The following is a 17,625-nucleotide window of genomic DNA, read 5'->3' as shown; positions in this document are numbered from 1 at the left end:
CACAACACATACGCAGATATAAAAACAGCCTGTAAAGACAACAGAAGACGATAAATGAAGTCTATACGGTCAGATATTTAACAAGCTGCTATACATTTTTAACACTCGGGATTCACCTGAAGCAGACATCATGCTGTGAAACCCTTGAGCCTCGGCTCCTCCAGCACATTTCTCTCAGTGGTAGGAGACAGCTTTCAGGAAGGTAATTTCTGATGTCGTCACTACTGAGCTGCGTGCATCAAATTGCAGGGGATTTTACAAGGCTGTCTTACAGAAAGCAAGAGAGAGATAAAAGGAGAGAGCAAGACGGAGATGCCTGACTGTGCGGCTGACTGTGTCATTAAACTAGTTACAAAATACTGACTGAGACTTTAATCTCAGCCTTCCTCTGAGTAGGCCCACCGAAACTTCTAGGTCTAATCTCCCCCTTGGCTGAGTGAGAGAGAGAATGAGATAGAGACTTGACAGGGGAAAGCCTCATACTAGGATGGGCTGACGCTTGACATGTCAGAGCTGGCTGGCAGACGTCTCAATAACCTAGAAGTTGAGTTGTTTTTACTATGACATATCATCCATCATACTAAAACCACACAGAGGTGAGGGGAGACAAAGCCCAAATCCACAGTGACCTAAAAAAAACACCTACCATCTGAGGATTTATACCAATTTTATGGTGAAGTAGAAAAGCAATTACGAAGGGGGGTGGCCAAATCCATTTAAAAGATGTCACTCGTGCAGAACTGCTTGGACAAACGTTAATTTAGTTTCATGTAGGTTAAAAACAAAAAAACAGTACATATCAACTTCTTTAATAATTGCATCATTGCAGCAATTCACAGCACACACAGATAAGCTAATTCTATTCTCTCTCCTCTTAATGCACTCCAGTCTTCACTTTACATCCGTGCGTGTGTGTGTGTGTCATTGCCCTTCACCACCGAAATAAACGCAGAAGCCCAGTGAGTCATAAAACTAAAGGCATAACATAAACAAACTCTTCTCTCCAGAGGCGGAGCTTAAATGGCAGGTCGGTCAATCCGAGGGGCCCAGAAGAAGAGTATCTTATGGTTGAAAAAAACCAAAACCGAATACAATTATATGATTTTTGCTAGATACTATTCAGTTGACGTTGGAGTGATAAACATCTATATTTGTTTTATTATTCCATAATGCATTTGATGTGACCGTCTGGGTGTAACCAGTGTTGCCAAGTGGGAATGTTTCCTTGCTCAGGTTAGACTTTCTTTAATGACAGTGTGAGGGCAGAAATGGCGGGTCGATTTACATAAAATTAAAGCGTTTGCGCAGTTTTTTTGTGGAGTTCGCAGGTGACTGGGCACTATATTGTCAGTGAAATCTGGCAACCCTGGTTGTAATGTGGTCGGCTTGTTTGCTAAGGATCGGAGCTGTGAAAGATGGCTAGCTTAAGTGGCCTAACGAAACCTAAAAATGGAACGTCTGGTACTCAGAAGAAAGAAAAGCAATACATTATAACAATAAAATATAATAATATGTGCCCTTAAGAAACGTCTTTGGTAAAGTTGTTGAGCCTCAGAAGTATGAGATGGATAGATCTGAAGTTTGGATGACAGAGCAGCATGAAGTGTAGGGGGAATACAGTTACGATCCAGGTATAACAGCAGCTATAGCAGCTACGTTTTGTAAGTGCAGGTAGGTATTTTTGTAGTCTAATAACAGGCTTCTGTTCATCATGGTACATGAAACTTACACAAAAAATTGCATTACATATTAATATTATCTGCCTCAATCTCCGCCCTGCTTCCCTCGCACGCACACACACACTTAGTAATAATGTAGCGTATGTAATAACCACTAGTAACCGTGACAGTGTCAACAACACATGCTCTATTACCATATTTACAAATCAAATAAAGTACGCATCTCAGAAAGTACGCATCCCACTAGCAGGAATGAAAAGTACGCACGTTTTTAAGTGCGTCTTACAAACAACGCCACAGTACACACTACGATAATAAGGTAACAACGTTAACGCACAGCACTGAGAAATAATTCTTAATAATTAGGTTTTTATGGATTGAAATGTAGACAGGCAGACCAATTATATGGCCAACTTTGGGATTTTAATAGAACTACGCACTTGAGTTTGGTCACGAAAAACAATTATAACACCACAGGTTACTTATTTACAAATAAGCTGTTCAAGTCAAAATAAAGCAAGTCTACCTAGGTATTCCGAATATTTAAGTCCTGGATTTGTATCTGCGCAACATAATGGGGAATGCGGACGTTGGGCAATATGTCCCAAGTGTCAGATGCAAGTGGCTGGGGATGAAAACATCCTCCCTTTGGCAACAAAAACATGGCGTAGCATCAATTTCCCGACTCATAGTAGTCTACAACAATTTTATAAGTCTATTTAATGAAACAAATATTCCGCTGAACGCCAAAATTTGAAGCCACACTAATTCTTCAACGTAATTACGACATCAGCATCAAATAATAATCCAACTAACAGTCATACTTTATCAATACAACAAAATTCTTCAGGTTCGAATAAAACTCACATAATGCTTCTTGAAAGAAAGCAGACAGCAAAGCCGCTGTGCAGGTGCCTGGTCTTCCTTCAGCCTACAGCAGACGAGTTGAGACGGCGTGGTCCACCCACCGCACCTATGGCGTTCGGTATCGAATGGACGAAACTGGGACGTTCGTGCGATAGCTCAACCATTACTGACGTTTTCGTGGTCCGTGGCGCACTTCGCTTTCCCGTACCTATTCTGTCATCGTGCCCATCATGTGACAGCCTGCGTCTTCTCTTTGAAAACTTAAAGGGCCCTCCCAAGTGGCCGGGAAATCCTACGTGCAACAGATTGTCCTACCTAGGATACAGTATTAGAAAAAGGTGCGCAATCTAGATTGCCACACTAGAGTGCAACAGACAGGCGCCAGAACAATATTCACACACACACCTCGACTATGTGATGACGTGAAACCATAACAATTCTAAAGTACCCGGCTATGCGTATGTTTATTTGTTACGTTCTTGTATCCAACTGCGTACATTTTCAATTGGAACCATGTCCACACGAGGGCATCGCTAACCAAGCAAGAGTTCTCTATCCAATTTATATTCTAATCACTAACCCACACAAATTCAAATCCGGGGTTTCACAACAATTTATTGAAATCAGAAACACCCTTTCACACCCATACCTAAAAAATAAAAGGAGAAATAAAACAAAAAAATAGGAAAAAGTGCCACCTTTGAATAGTTTTTTTCTAGTATGATTGTCCCAAATGGTACTATTTTCTACATAGTGTACTACTTTTAACTAGACCCCTATTGAGAATATGTACCCTAGAACCCCCAGGAGAGAATAGGATGTCATTTGGCACAACCCTTGCATCTACCACCATAAATTAGTGTTTTATAACAATAAACACCCCATTATATTTGGCACTGGCGAGATGTGTTCATGTGATATTAAGGCATATGTGCATAATGTTTTAGTACTTGGCCATTCCTTGTATTTTGTATTTCTGTCAATGGAACACTCAATCCCATTATTTCCCATTTATGAATATATGATGCGTTTTGTGTCCCATTTGGAAATACGTGTTTGGAGCAGGAGATATGGATTCCTCTCATAGTGTAACAATTGCAACACTGATCACTTCCTGTTATAATGAGCACTGTCACTACATTTAACCCTGGTAACCTAAGATCCAGAAGTGTGCCTCCTTCCTTAACTCAGACCAGACTGTAGACCGCCTTCGACATCAGTACCAGGGTAGATAATATGCGTCTGTAGCCTGTGCATGGCTAGTTTGAGTAGCATGACAGATGGCCAAAAGCAGAGCATGGGCATCTAGCTCTGCGCTCAGAACAGTTGAAATGGCTTTAGTAGATCATGGGTGATGGCTCCTGCCCATTCAGTTAAAAAGGAAGTGTCATTGGTGGGGAGAATGGCTCTCCTAACCTCCTGTGCTCTTAGTCTGAAAAACAGAGAAGGTAAAAGGGATTGATTCAAACATCATGTTAAAACATTATGGTTTCACTTTCAGTCTGTCGGTTTGTGTCCATGTTTCACTTTCAGTCTGTCTGTTTGTGTCCATGTTTCACTTTCAGTCTGTCTGTTTGTCTATATTTCACTTTTCAATCTGTTTACAATCTGTGTGTGTGTGTGGGGGGGTCCATCATACCACTGTGTGATGCACTTGCAGTGTCAGTTTCTTATTCTGTTTTGGTGTGTGTCTATGTTTCACTTTCAGGCTGTTTCTGTGTGTGCACGCGTGTGTGTGTGTGTTTGTGAAAGACAGAAACATAGCTAGAGAGCATCATACCTCTGTGTGTATTTCACTTTCAGTCTCAGTGCTTCTCATTCTATGAGTGTCTCTGTTTCACTTTCAGGCTGTTTCTGTGTGTGCATGCGTGCGTGTGTGTGTGTAAGAGAAGAGAGAGAACATCACATCTCTGTATATGCATGTTTCACTGTCAATCTTAGTGTTTCTCGTTCTGTGAGAAAACAGCCGTAAAGGGAGACCTTTTTGTGGCCTTCCACACACTGCATGTAGAGGCTGGCGAGGCCGGAGCAGGCCAGGGTCTGTCCCCTATTCTCCCTGTAACACCGCTGGACATGAGTCTGCAGATCACCACACACTGGCCGGATGTCAACATGCCTGGGGACGGAGACAGACAGCCCAGCCAGTCAAGGCAGCTCCCGGAATGCTTCATGTTGAGAACCAGAGGGTGTTCTCGGTAAACCCTGTTTAAACCGCTATGCAAGTGTTAACATGCAGGCCGGTGGACCAGCGATACTCACTTGAAGGTGTTGTGAACGTCCTCTCTGCCCTTCTTAAAGTTCTCCGTGGTGACTTTGAAGAACCGGGCGCTCTGTTAACAAGCAGGGATATGACACATCAGCAACGCAGCAACAGCTTCTGGACTGTTCACAGGCTGTAGGACACTTTTTTTTATTCTTGTATTGGTATTGTTTTGTTTTTGTTTTCTACATTAGGTGAATTGAGCATGGTAAGTAACATCTAATTATTATTATGATGATTGAATGGACTGTAATGTGATCTGTAGGCATTTGATCCTACACTGCAAGCTACATTGTACAGTAATATTGACTTGAAAAAGATAATTGTTGACAGATGAAGATTCTTGTTATTAAAAAGGGGGGTAATTGTGAGCATCCTTAGGGTTCCATCTTTCTGTTCTTCTAATGAAGGTCATAACAAGAAGAGGACTGAGTTTTCCCACTTGGCTAACCACCACACCCTCTGCTCTGCCTTTGCTATTACACTCAGCGGCAGCTAGACAGGCCACGGAGTGTAGTTTAATGCCGCCATTGTGTTTGTATCCAGTGGGTTGGGAAAATTACCCCTGGCGTTAATTTCTGTAGGGATTGGATGCTTGAATGACCAACTGGTTTGCCCCTTCAGCTTCACCCCGAAACATATTTAATTAGGCCAAATTGGTAGAAAAAAAAGAAATACCTTGTTTCATAACATTATTTGGAGGGGGTAATCTGGAGTTAGCCTTTGTTGTGTTTGTGAAATTAACTATTATTAATCTGCAAGCCTCATGTTCACAGCTTCCATTCAGCACACAGCCCACAACTAATAACACAATATAAAACATGATTAACAGTCTGTTGGTCTGTCTCTGTCTGTCTGGTCTGAAAGAGTGTTGTGTCTATGCGAGTGTGTCATGTACAACATGTCAGAGAGAGAGTTTGTCATGTATGACATCTTTGAGAGAGTGTCATGTCTAAGACATGCTAAAGGACAGTGTGTGCGTCGTGTCTAAAGGTCAGAGTGTGTCATGTCTAAAGGTCAGCGTGTGTCGTGTACGTCGTGTCTAAAGGTCAGCGTGTGTCGTGTACGTCGTGTCTAAAGGTCAGCGTGTGTCGTGTACGTCGTGTCTAAAGGTCAGCGTGTGTCGTGTACGTCGTGTCTAAAGGTCAGCGTGTGTCGTGTACGTCGTGTCTAAAGGTCAGCGTGTGTCGTGTACGTCGTGTCTAAAGGTCAGCGTGTGTCGTGTACGTCGTGTCTAAAGGTCAGAGTGTGTCGTGTACGTCGTGTCTTAAGGTCAGCGTGTGTCGTGTACGTCGTGTCTAAAGGTCAGCGTGTGTCGTGTACGTCATGTCTAAAGGTCAGCGTGTGTCATGTACGTCGTGCCTAAAGGTCAGAGTGTGTCGTGTACGTCGTGCCTAACGGTCAGAGTGTGTCGTGTACGTCGTGCCTAACGGTCAGAGTGTGTCGTGTACGTCGTGCCTAAAGGTCAGTGTGTCGTGTACGTCGGGTCTAAAGGTCAGAGTGTGTCGTGTACGTCGGGTCTAAAGGTCAGAGTGTGTCGTGTACGTCGTGTCTAAAGGTCAGTGTGTCGTGTACGTCGTGCCTAAAGGTCAGTGTGTCGTGTACGTCGTGTCTAAAGGTCAGTGTGTCGTGTACGTCGGGTCTAAAGGTCAGAGTGTGTTGTGTACGTCGTGTCTAAAGGTCAGTGTGTCGTGTACGTCGTGCCTAACGGTCAGAGTGTGTCGTGTACGTTGTGTCTAAAGGTCAGAGTGTGTCATTTACCTTCTCCTCCAGCCTGGCAATTTGTTCCCGGTAGATTAGGTCTTGTTTCTTCAGCTGCTTTTCTTTCTCCTCAAGCTTGTGGGCCTAAAGAGCACAGAGATACAATTGTAGAACCTAAACGTGACCAGACTGTAAGACAACTGTAAGATATTCATTTGACAGTGAAGGAGGCCCTAGATGGACATAAGTGCGAACTGTGAGGATGACCCAAAATAAGGAAAATTTTCAGTAAGGAACAATCCTACATTTGTAGGAGAACTTCAAATAAAAGCAGTGCAATTTCTTCTTTCCTACTTAAGGTGACTACTTACCTTGAGCTCTATCCACTGAGAAAGGCAGCAGAACCAGAAAGAATTTAAAAAAGTGGTGAGAAGTGTGATCTTTATTTCAGAGTGGACGTTTACACCACTAAGATGCAGCATTGTCCCATGCAATAACCAAAACACAACCATAACTCTTGTTACTGATAACAAAACTCTTGCCCAATACCGATGGTCGATATTCTTTTAACGCAATCAGATTATTTCTATACCGATTGTTATTTTGTACATATGTGCTTCAAATTTCAAAGAAATGCAAATTCAATCATACAAAAAGGTATCTTTGTACATGTGCTAATAGCAAAATATCCACATAAAATATAAGCACAATGAACTGAAAAATGATAAATGATATGATAAAATAAATGTTTCTTTCTGTAATTGGATAGTATACAATACCTGGACGCATGAGTAAAGAAGTATTAGACTTTATGAACTACACTGGAATAGAGGCCAGTCCGGTGGTCTTGGTCATCGCTAGGGGCCAGTCCGGTGGTCTTGGTCATCGCTAGGGGCCAGTCCGGTGGTCTTGGTCATCGCTAGGGGCCAGTCCGGTGGTCTGGGTGATCGCTAGGGGCCAGTCCGGTGGTCTGGGTGATCGCTAGGGGCCAGTCCGGTGGTCTGGGTGATCGCTAGGGGCCAGTCCGGTGGTCTGGGTGATCGCTAGGGGCCAGTCCGGTGGTCTGGGTGATCGCTAGGGGCCAGTCCGGTGGTCTGGGTGATCGCTAGGGGCCAGTCCGGTGGTCTGGGTGATCGCTAGGGGCCAGTCGGTCACCAATGACAGCTGACCTTGCCTGAGTCAAATCACCCAGCTCAACATCAGAGGACAAACCAAGACCCCATGCAAACAGAGAAATAACACACCAGCCAACATGCCAATCACAGGCATTCACAAAAAGGCCATTAGTGGAAACAGCTAAACACTTACTTGCAGAGCCTTTGTCGGTTTAAGATGAAAAGATGAAGAGAGAGATGAAAATACAAGTACTTGATAAAAGGAGTCATTACCAGACCGAAAGGTCAACAGCATGCAGAGATATTTTAAAATATAGCGGCAAATACTGTGCCTTTTAGTGAACACTGACAGCACCGTCGTTAGGCGGTCAGACGGGTATGACTGAATGCATTTCAAACTTTCCTACAAACACGCGCACACACGCACACAAAACGGGGCCTCAGGTACTTACGTAGAGCTGAGCCATAAGTGTCTCCTCCTCTTTGGTCATGCGTTCTTTAGCGATCGCTGCCTTCATGATATCACTCTGGGCTGCCTTCTCCAAACTGTGGATCTTCTGAACCTCCTCCTGGACCCGGAGCTGGGCAGCCGCCTGGGCCTGGACTCTGGCAGCTGCCTTCACCTCGTCCAGCCTAGACAGACAAACGGCAAGCAGACAGACGATGACAGACAGGTAGACAGACAGTGACAGGCAGACAGACAGGCGGAAGTTCTGAGCTTGCCATGAACCCACACAAGTCTAACATATCATCTGATCATTAACTACTCCTCCGACACATTAACTAGCTGATTGGAGGGGAAAAACTGATGGAGAATTTGATTTCTAAAATATAGCATGTCTAAAGTGCCCTCACACAGTCTGGGACTATCCCCGCTAATTCCAGTCCCAACCCAGGTTCAGGTGAGCTGCAGGTCATCTGGGGGAGGGGAAAGCACGTCCCCGTCTTTCACTGGGCTACAACTGGCACTTATTCATTTTATCTTCTAAACCAATTTCTTTGTTCCCAAAGTAGAACTTTTCAGATGGATGATCATGTAATCGTGCGGCTGAGTTTAGACATATGTCATCAGTACCTTCATAAAAGATAATGATGCAGATAATGATCAGCAGATAATGATGGTACAGGAATAGTAGAACACAGTCACTACCCGGGCACTACACTTTTCCGTTTCTTTCTATATGAGTCATGGTTATAGTGATTTGGAGTGTTTGTAAACTCCCAAAATATATATTTTATTTAGTACTACAGCAGGCTTGTGTTTGCCCAACAGATGTTCTTACGGTCTCTTTCTAAACAGAGTCTGGTAACTGACAGATGTCCTTACTGTTTCTGAAGCTCCTGCCGTTTCCGTTTCATCTCCTCTTCTAGGTCTTTGGTTAACTCAGCTCGGATCTGCCTTCTCAGCTCCTCCTCGTCCACCACTTCACAGGAAAAGAAGATAAGAACGATTACACTGATAGGGCAATTTTAACATGAGATTAATTACACTGATAGGGAAACAGCTGTATCATGTAATTCTGGAAAAACACTGGTTTGAGGTGACCAGAAGCCAGAAACGGATGACTCAAAAGTACATGATACCATGTCCATAACAAATAAACTAGATTTTTATGCAACCGTTCAATCTTGGACAGGAGGAAGCAGAACGATCTTCAGAGTGGCGGAAGCAGAACAATCTTCAGAGTGGCGGAAGCAGAACAATCTTCAGAGTGGCGGAAGCAGAACAATCTTCAGAGTGGCGGAAGCAGAACAATCTTCAGAGTGGCGGAAGCAGAACAATCTTCAGAGTGGCGGAAGCAGAACAATCTTCAGAGTGGCGGAAGCAGAACAATCTTCAGAGTGGCGGAAGCAGAACAATCTTCAGAGTGGCGGAAGCAGAACAATCTTCAGAGTGGCGGAAGCAGAACAATCTTCAGAGTGGCGGAAGCAGAACAATCTTCAGAGTGGCGGAAGCAGAACAATCTTCAGAGTGGCGGAAGCAGAACAATCTTCAGAGTGGCGGAAGCAGAACAATCTTCAGAGTGGCGGAAGCAGAACAATCTTCAGAGTGGCGGAAGCAGAACAATCTTCAGAGTGGCGGAAGCAGAACAATCTTCAGAGTGGCGGAAGCAGAACAATCTTCAGAGTGGCGGAAGCAGAACGATCTTCAGAGTGGCGGAAGCAGAACGATCTTGGACAGGAGGAAGCAGAACGATCTTGGACAGGAGGAAGCAGAACGATCTTGGACAGGAGGAAGAAGAACGATCTTGGACAGGAGGAAGAAGAACGATCTTGGACAGGAGGAAGAAGAACGATCTTGGACAGGAGGAAGAAGAACGATCTTGGACAGGAGGAAGAAGAACAATCTTGGACAGGAGGAAGAAGAACGATCTTGGACAGGAGGAAGAAGAACGATCTTGGACAGGAGGAAGAAGAACGATCTTGGACAGGAGGAAGAAGAACGATCTTGGACAGGAGGAAGAAGAACGATCTTGGACAGGAGGAAGAAGAACGATCTTGGACAGGAGGAAGAAGAACGATCTTGGACAGGAGGAAGAAGAACGATCTTGGACAGGAGGAAGAAGAACGATCTTGGACAGACTTACCCACGGAAGGTGGAGCTGGCACTGCGGGGGCCGTGACAGGAGCCACAGTTGGAAAAGCAACATCCTCATCGAGCAGGGGCAGTGGAACGGTGACTGTGGGTTCTTCAGAGCCCGGGGGAGGCGGGGGGTCAGTGGGTTCTGCGCAAGGAGGGGGAGGAAGGTCAGCTTGCTCATTAGCCATTGATGTTGAAGCATGTGTTGCCAGCTCCATCGACTGCCAGGTTGGGGCCTGAAGATTCTCCACAATAGGCTCTGAGGTGTGTTCTACGACTGGGGCAGGGAGGTTTGGAGCTACTGGTATTGGGGCACTGTATACAGTAAGAGGCTCTACCGGTGGAGGTTTGGGCAGGACATCATCAGCAGGCGGAGGTGCTACCTTTAGAGGAGGTACCACAGGGGGAGGTGTAGGAAAAACATCCGGCTCGACTACTGCAGCTGCGACTACTGAAGTTGGGACCGTAGGTTCGACAGGCGTAGGCATGAACACTTTGTCAACAAGGACAGGCGTAGCTAGGACAACAGGCTCATCCACGGACGACAGGACTGTAGCGTCAACAAAAGGTGGAGGCGGCACAACAGTTTCGGCAGAAGGCGGTGGAGGGGTAGAAATGACCTTGGCTTCTGCCGATGGGCTCAATGCTATGGGTTTGGCCACCTGAGGAAGCACTTTAGTTTCAACAGAAGTAGTGGATGGTGTCGCTGCAACCTCAGGTTCTACGGGAGACACAAGTGGAGTAGCTAAGACCACTGGTTCCTCAGGCAGTGGTGGCGCAGCAGATTCTACAGCCGGAGCTTGGGTCATAGGTTTCACGGGTGGGGGTGGAGGTGTAGACTCAACACCTGGAGCTTGGGCCATATATTTTGCAGGTGAAGGTGGAGCAGCTGATTCGACAGTCGGAGGTTGGACCATAGGTTTCAAAGGGGGAGGCGGAGCTTCAGAATCAACAGCTGAAGCTTGGACCATAGGTTTCGCAGGTGGAGCGGCAACAAATGTGACAGGAGGAGGAGGTGTGAGCTTCACTGGCTGGACTGGGAGAGGTAGAGATGAGGGTTGAGCAGAATGTGGAGGGTCTACCAGATGTGGAACCAAATGGTCGACTGTCGGGGCAGGTGTGATCGTGGGGGCAATAGCTTCTGTTGAGAGCTGGGGAGCAGGTCCATTCTGCTGTGAGCGGGGATGGACAATCTTCTTGGTGGCCTGGCGCTCCTCCCTCATTCGATTGATGACTTTGTCGGTTAGCTGTCACAGAAAGAAAAAAAACATTACTGGGTGGAATAATGATGTAGTAATGGTTCCTATTCAGCAACGCAATCAGCGGACTTAAGCCATGTAAATCCCCTACGCCAGTTCAACAGAATGGCTCATTTGTACAATAGTGCTTAATTTACCCAGACCAATTCTGATCTTTTCTTTTTGGTCTGCCCGAATATAAACGCAGTCGATGAATGCTGATGATAATTGTGCTACCAGTCACTTGCCAAGACCTCCGGTGTGAACCAAAGTGTATACCTCTTATGTGACTGTAGGCTATTTACAGTGCGAAAAGGAGCTGAGAAACACAACGTCGTCCACAAGTTAACTACAGTCCAAATGATGGCCTCAACCGAGAGCATCCACGTCCTATCTTCAATCCGCTCTTTGGAGGAGCAACGTACAAAACACTATTTTGTGCAGTTGCGTTTTTTTACCGTGTATGTTTTGCCTGCGAATATGGACAACTACAACATTGTATGACTCCTGCAAAATCACCAATAACGTTCCAGTTTGACGTAAGCAATAAGCGCACGTTAAATTTTGGTTGTTTTTTGGTTACATAAACTTTACATTTAGTTGCACACTCACCCTAATGCCCTTCACAAAACTAACGTGGTTGTCTTCGTCCGCAAACGGGACATGGCTGCTGCTGTTGCCCCCCATGTCTGCTAGACGGGGCCCTAAAATTTTATTTGGAAATATGTCAGACGGTTAAAATAAATCTTGACCCACAACGTGGATCTTCGGAACACACCGGCCAGCGCAATCTCCCAGTTTGGATTCAACTCCGAAATTCCAAACACAACCACAAAATGCCCTTCCCACTTCAGTTAGGAATATTGTCCAATTCTATTGGCTGAAGAAATACGTGTGCAACAACACCTCCCTCCATTGGCCTTCATTTTCAATGTATGTATAAACATGTTCTTTATTCAAAAGTGCCTTTCTAACACATAACAAACAAAACATTCAGAAAAATGTAATACAATGGAAATATATATCTGTATTTCAGTTTATAGAATCAATGGGGCAATTATACTGGAGTCTTGGGAACTAAATAGGATATGAATGTTATAATTTATTTTATTTTTTTACACAAGGGGCTTCATGCCACAGATACTGGACCTGACAGGTTCTATTCTGATAGGACAAATATCTTGCTGAGGAATTACGAAACAACAACAGCAAAATGAACAAGAACCACAGTAGCTGTAAGTTATTGAAACTAATGCTAACTAATTAATTTGATTTTACTTTTCTTTGACCAATACCCAATTTTGTATAATATCAATGACTATTTAACTATTTATCTGGTAATAAACCATGTCTCTCTGAGGTTTACATTAAAAGGCTTTACCCATATAACAGAATAATCGTTATTATGGTGTACATCATCATTGAAATTATATTACCTTTTAATGACATGTTCCCAAATTCACAACATTCACAACTCTGTGTAACCCTTAACTCTTATTTAATTAAATACCCCCAAAAAATAAATACAGTTCACCAAACAAAATGACCAAAACAGTTAAATGTTAAACAACAATGTAGCCTAGAGTTTGTATAAGACTAAGTGTTTTTAAAATCTTACAGAAAGGCATGTTTTCTGCAGTTATTTCTCAAGCATATAAAAACTACTGAAGGACACAACAGTGCAACCCGATGCCCTCAGTTGTCACAATGGCTCTGTGTCTGTTTGTTTTCACTGTATTCATTGCATCCTCTCTCCTACGCTCATTCTCAACCATCCTGAAGGGGAAGACCCTTTCCTTACTTTAAACTCTAAGGCATTATATAAATGAGGTGAAAGAGGATGCAAGCAACCGAGAAAAGGTTAACCTGGAAAGAGTCGTCCAGTGATGCGTCTAGCTGCATATCAGTCCGTCTTCTTTGCAATGGAAGTATTACTCCGATTTTTTGTCCTTCAGTTCTGCTGTCCCCCTCAGAGCGCCGCGGACGCTAGTCCAGACCTCCGTGTAGATCAGGGTGCCCAGGAAGACGACAGCAGTGCCCAGCCAGTGCCAGGCAGTGAAGGGGTTGTTGAAGTAGAGGATGGAGATGATGAGGCTCATGAACTTCCTCAGTGTTACTACCAGGGTTACCGTGAGAGAGGCGCACTCTGTCGTCAGGATGAAGACGCCTCGGATGCACAGGTATCTGAGGAAGAGGCAGGTGAAGGACAGCAACAGGAGGACGACTGTTACAAATGCCTGGTTTTTCTGTGGGATTATACTCAATGGATTGTACAAAAAAAACTTTTCTTTGGATTGTGTTTTTGTTTATAAATGTACTAGAACACTTGTGAGGACCAGAAGGTTTGAATAAACAATGTCTGATAAAGTCATACAAATGTGTATGTGTCTGTGTGTCATGTATGTTTGTGAGTGTGCAGATGTGTGTGTATATTGCTCATAACTGTTAATCTGGATAAGAGCGTCGGCTAACTAACAAAACTGTACTTGCACCTATATTTTCTGCTTTGCTAGTGTGTGTACACAGATATTAAACATCTGTACAATGAATATGCATAGTCTTATAGTAGCTGTGTGGGTGCACAAACACACATTTCACTGGGAGAGTATTGTAAGGATACTGTGTGATGACATTCATCAGTAGGTACAGCCACATGATTGGAACTGCCTGGCCAATCACCGGAACATCTACCGGAGCTGTAGGAAAAAGGTCATTTAGGCTACATGTATGGCCAATGAATTGAACAAAACGTTAATGAGTGAAAACAACAAAATTCCATAGAATAATGAGGTTTGTGAGGGTCTTGATTAATTGCAGTCATTCAGGAACAACATTCTGGATATGTACCCATTTTCTAAGGTGTTTTTATGTATGAACCCAGGAATCATAAGAAGGAAAATAAACTACATTTAACAATGATTCAGCATGTTTCAGTTGGGTCAAAATAATTGAATTTGAACATACTGCTTTGACTGAAGAGGACCCCGTGGTTGTAGATGTCAGAGGAGAGCAGCAGGAACCCGGGCAGGGGCAGGCAATGCTGAGAGGAAAAGGCCAAAGATTACAAGTTCAACGACAAAGGGCCTGTTTACCACACATGGATGGAGCCTAGTCCTAAAAAGAGACAACGTTCTCTATAAACAATCTACGGTGTGTGTGTTTTTTGGACAAGACTCAGTCTGTGCCACCAGGTTTCAGGTATCACTTTCTGAATGTACACAGGTGTTCGGGCCTGACACATACATTGTAGAAGAGTGCCTCTTTGGAGTGCTTGCCATACTTCTTATACAGGGTCTCCTGGAATATGCCCATTCTCGCAGACATAAGCAGAGCAAAGGTCAACATGGCGATACCTAGGAGAACAATTAAGCCATGTCTGAAAATCAGTTGCACCATGGTCGAGTTACTAATGTAATACAGAGGTAGAGAAAGAGAAATACTGAGAAAAATGGAGAAAGGAGATACATTGCTCTCTCTTCATGCTGGCTCTTATCTGGTGGCTGCTGCAGTGAACCTACAGTTGCCTGATTGCATTTATTTTAGACAGTCGTTTAGCATCAAAAATCACAGCTGAGTGGCAGCGCAGGGGTTTATTTCACTGCCTAGCAGTAAAGCTGCATCATTGCTATCAATGCTAACTGGCAATGACGAAGTCTTCAGGATCAGCTAGAATGTTCACATTAAATAAGGAACGGTGCCAGAGGCAGATATCTGACAGGAAATCTGTAAGCTGCAAATCTAATCTAAAAGTAATGTTCTCATTGACATGAATAATGATTCACGGGATTGTATGCATGCTTATAGCGGGCCTTTTCCAGTATTGTTGTAATTTTTTATAATAGTAAAAACCATGGATGTAGAACATGTCATTAGAATCCCCATTAACTACTGACAAAAGCAGCATCTACTCTTCCTGGAATGCGCACAAAATATATATTCAAAATGACATAACACAGAACAGTCAGACAAGGTAAAGACAAAGAGACCTCCTACTTTTGAATGAAAGTCATTCAAGAACAATGACTTCTGGGAGAGTGGGAGTGAGGAAGTGTAATTCATTCCCACACACATGAGCACACACACACACTCACCCAACAGCCAGTGCAAGAAGGCATGGACGTCTTGCTCTTCAGATCCCTCAGATACAGTTTTCTGCACAAGAAAACAGAGGTCACTGACTAGCATGAACAACACAGCTCAACCTCTTCTTTTGTTGCGTGTCAAATATTCCACTGTTAGTTATGAACGTGTAACAACAACTAAAGCCTGTAATGTATCATATGTGTGTTACAGAGTGTAGCGACAGTATTACAGCATGCATAACAACTCTGCTACAGGAAGATTCTGAAGCTGCAACACACATTCTATGTAAAACCAAATCTGGGGTTAAACAGAAACATGTTAATGGACTAGACTCTGGTCTCCTGGCTTCAGCCGGGTCCAAGCTCTTCACTCTTCTATCCACTTTTTGTCTAGTCCTTGCACCTTAACGGTGGAGCAGGTCCCTGTTCATCTCTGGAGATAAACATCTGCACTTACCTTCCCACTAGCACTAATTTAGCTGAAGAACGCACAAATAATAATGCACTCTTGGTAATCATGTCGCCTAAACAATTTCAATGCAAATCTCAAATGGAGAACTCACCACTTGTCTAGCTGACATGATGGTACATATGAAGATACCCAGAGACACCATCACTATGGACAGATATTTACTCATTGAGTACCTGCAGGGAAAAGACAGCACACGTGGGTTCAGAGCCTTTGTCCTTAACACCTAATTTGGTTAATCTGATACTAGACATAGCAGCTTAAATATTCAGCAGTAGTCAGAACATGCTAAATATTGCCAAAGGCAGCCGTACATTCTCATGGTGCAAACCCAATTCAGCTGAAGAGCAACAATTCAGTAAAATAAGTGTTCAACTGTCTAATTTTAGATAGCCCATACACTCCAAAATGTTTCGGGGAAAGCCAAGTCAAGACAAAGCGGAATGTACCTTTTCTTCAGAATTACTATACCCAAGATCATATTAGCTATTAAGGATCCCTGTTAGGAAAAGCACACAGAGCACACGATTATTCGACCAAGAAGCAGTATTAGATGATAAAAAGGGGCATTGAGAGTGAAAGCTATAAGGAAATTGATACCGTAACTTGACAGCAGTGTACTTACAGATCTGAAGATCATGTGCAAAGGCATGGCGATGTTGAAGTTGAGGGCATAGTTGTTGATCACACTGACAGTGAAGAACATGGTTACCATGATCACATAGTTGCTATAAAAGAGAAACACAAAGGTTGCATTACAATTATGCTTAATCTTGACAAGACAGGGAGCCAGTCAGATGGATGAATAAATGGCCAGACATACACAAAGGCTAGTAATCCAACAGTCAGACCGCTCAATAATTCAGTAACTGTAAATGCATGGACTCATAAATAACGCTACCTTATAGGGATAGCCGGTTTCTTCCTTCCGAAGTTGGTCTCGAAGACGAACCCCTCCAATGCAATAAAGGCAAATTGAGCGAAGGTCACTATGTTGCCACATCCTGGGAACTCTCTAGGAGTACGCGAAATGCAAAAAAAGTGTGTATGAATGGCATTACATGAACAAACTAGCCTAATAATTGATTGTTGTATTGTAAGCGTAACAATATAGTATAACAAAACAATAAATAACAATACATAAATACTCTAACGACGGAAGGCTTAACGAGTAATCTATTGCAATCAATAGCCTAGTTGCTGAGTTCAGAGTAAACCACTGACCTTACAAGCAGCTCCAGAAACACAACATTGCTGCAGCACCCAACAAAAACAAGAAGTACTGCAAAAATTGTATTCATGTTTGTGGTTATGGGGAAAAGACTTGTTGAAAATAAGATACGTTACTTATTTTATATTATTCCTAACGAGGCCATTGTGTAAACATTAAGATTGAGCAGTGAATCGACTCTATTTTTCTTGAACACGTCCCCGGCTGCACTCTTCCGGATTGCGTACGCATGAACGTTGCCGTATTCGAACAGAGGATATCATGATCACAAAGATGACATATTAAAGGAAATTACAACTTCAGTAAATCCAGGAAAAATTCTGAGGGATGATGATATATAATATATATTTAGAATTAGACATATCTACGCAGCACTGCAAAGAAATGATACCGGCAAACATG

General features: G+C 43.5%; 3 protein-coding genes across 6 annotated transcripts in view; all 3 read right to left on the bottom strand.

The window, feature by feature from the left end:
• Positions 1-2,657, bottom strand: part of LOC105021820 (neuroepithelial cell-transforming gene 1 protein-like) — a 34,810-nt gene extending 32,153 nt beyond the window's left edge. For both annotated transcript variants that reach the window (XM_020040251.2, XM_020040252.2), the window contains exon 1: positions 2,547-2,657. The gene's annotated coding sequence lies outside the window, so the exon portion shown is untranslated. The remainder of the gene's footprint in view (positions 1-2,546) is intronic.
• Positions 1-12,280, bottom strand: part of LOC105021823 (vegetative cell wall protein gp1-like) — a 25,381-nt gene extending 13,101 nt beyond the window's left edge. The window contains exons 1-10 of one of the 2 annotated variants that reach the window (XM_013138895.3): positions 12,054-12,280; positions 10,211-11,450; positions 8,950-9,046; positions 8,075-8,255; positions 7,816-7,824; positions 6,879-6,893; positions 6,568-6,651; positions 4,806-4,876; positions 4,527-4,662; positions 3,985-4,400 (exon numbers count right to left, since the gene is read on the bottom strand). In XM_013138895.3, coding sequence (XP_012994349.2) covers positions 4,362-4,400; positions 4,527-4,662; positions 4,806-4,876; positions 6,568-6,651; positions 6,879-6,893; positions 7,816-7,824; positions 8,075-8,255; positions 8,950-9,046; positions 10,211-11,450; positions 12,054-12,128 — 1,947 coding nt within the window. In that variant the 5' untranslated portion in view covers positions 12,129-12,280 and the 3' untranslated portion in view covers positions 3,985-4,361. The other variant, XR_002195613.2, reaches the window with a different exon arrangement.
• slc35b4 (solute carrier family 35 member B4) lies at positions 11,366-17,625 on the bottom strand. Of its 2 annotated transcripts, XR_002195614.2 has the most exons (11): positions 17,217-17,625; positions 16,894-17,007; positions 16,618-16,720; positions 16,442-16,491; positions 16,087-16,168; positions 15,533-15,593; positions 14,685-14,794; positions 14,406-14,481; positions 14,062-14,137; positions 13,308-13,625; positions 11,366-11,450 (listed from the first exon to the last, which is right to left on the bottom strand). XR_002195614.2 is itself a non-coding variant. In XM_010889761.4 (10 exons), exons 1-10 carry the CDS (start codon positions 17,291-17,293, stop codon positions 13,373-13,375), a joined length of 1,002 nt encoding a protein of 333 aa, XP_010888063.2. In that variant the 5' UTR covers positions 17,294-17,625; the 3' UTR covers positions 12,529-13,372. The 2 variants fall into 2 exon arrangements, 1 of the variants encoding a protein (XP_010888063.2); XM_010889761.4 differs by lacking the exon at positions 11,366-11,450 and having other exon boundaries at positions 12,529-13,625.

Source organism: Esox lucius, chromosome 19, assembly GCF_011004845.1.
Source record: "Esox lucius isolate fEsoLuc1 chromosome 19, fEsoLuc1.pri, whole genome shotgun sequence".
Taxonomy (NCBI): Eukaryota; Metazoa; Chordata; class Actinopteri; order Esociformes; family Esocidae; genus Esox; species Esox lucius.
Note: the sequence above shows the minus strand (reverse complement) of the source record. Positions and strands in the feature narration are given on the sequence as shown.

Bases quoted from the DNA above. Each gene is read 5' to 3' on its own strand.
- slc35b4 (XM_010889761.4), bottom strand. From the start codon at position 17,293: ATGAATACAATTTTTGCAGTACTTCTTGTTTTTGTTGGGTGCTGCAGC. The intron at 16,721-16,893 runs GTAGCGTTATTT...TCTCTTTTATAG, and splicing joins AAACCGGCTATCCCTATAAG to CAACTATGTGATCATGGTAA. The intron at 13,626-14,061 runs GTATCCTTACAA...CCTCTTCCTCAG, and splicing joins CTGATGAATGTCATCACACA to ATACCTGTGCATCCGAGGCG.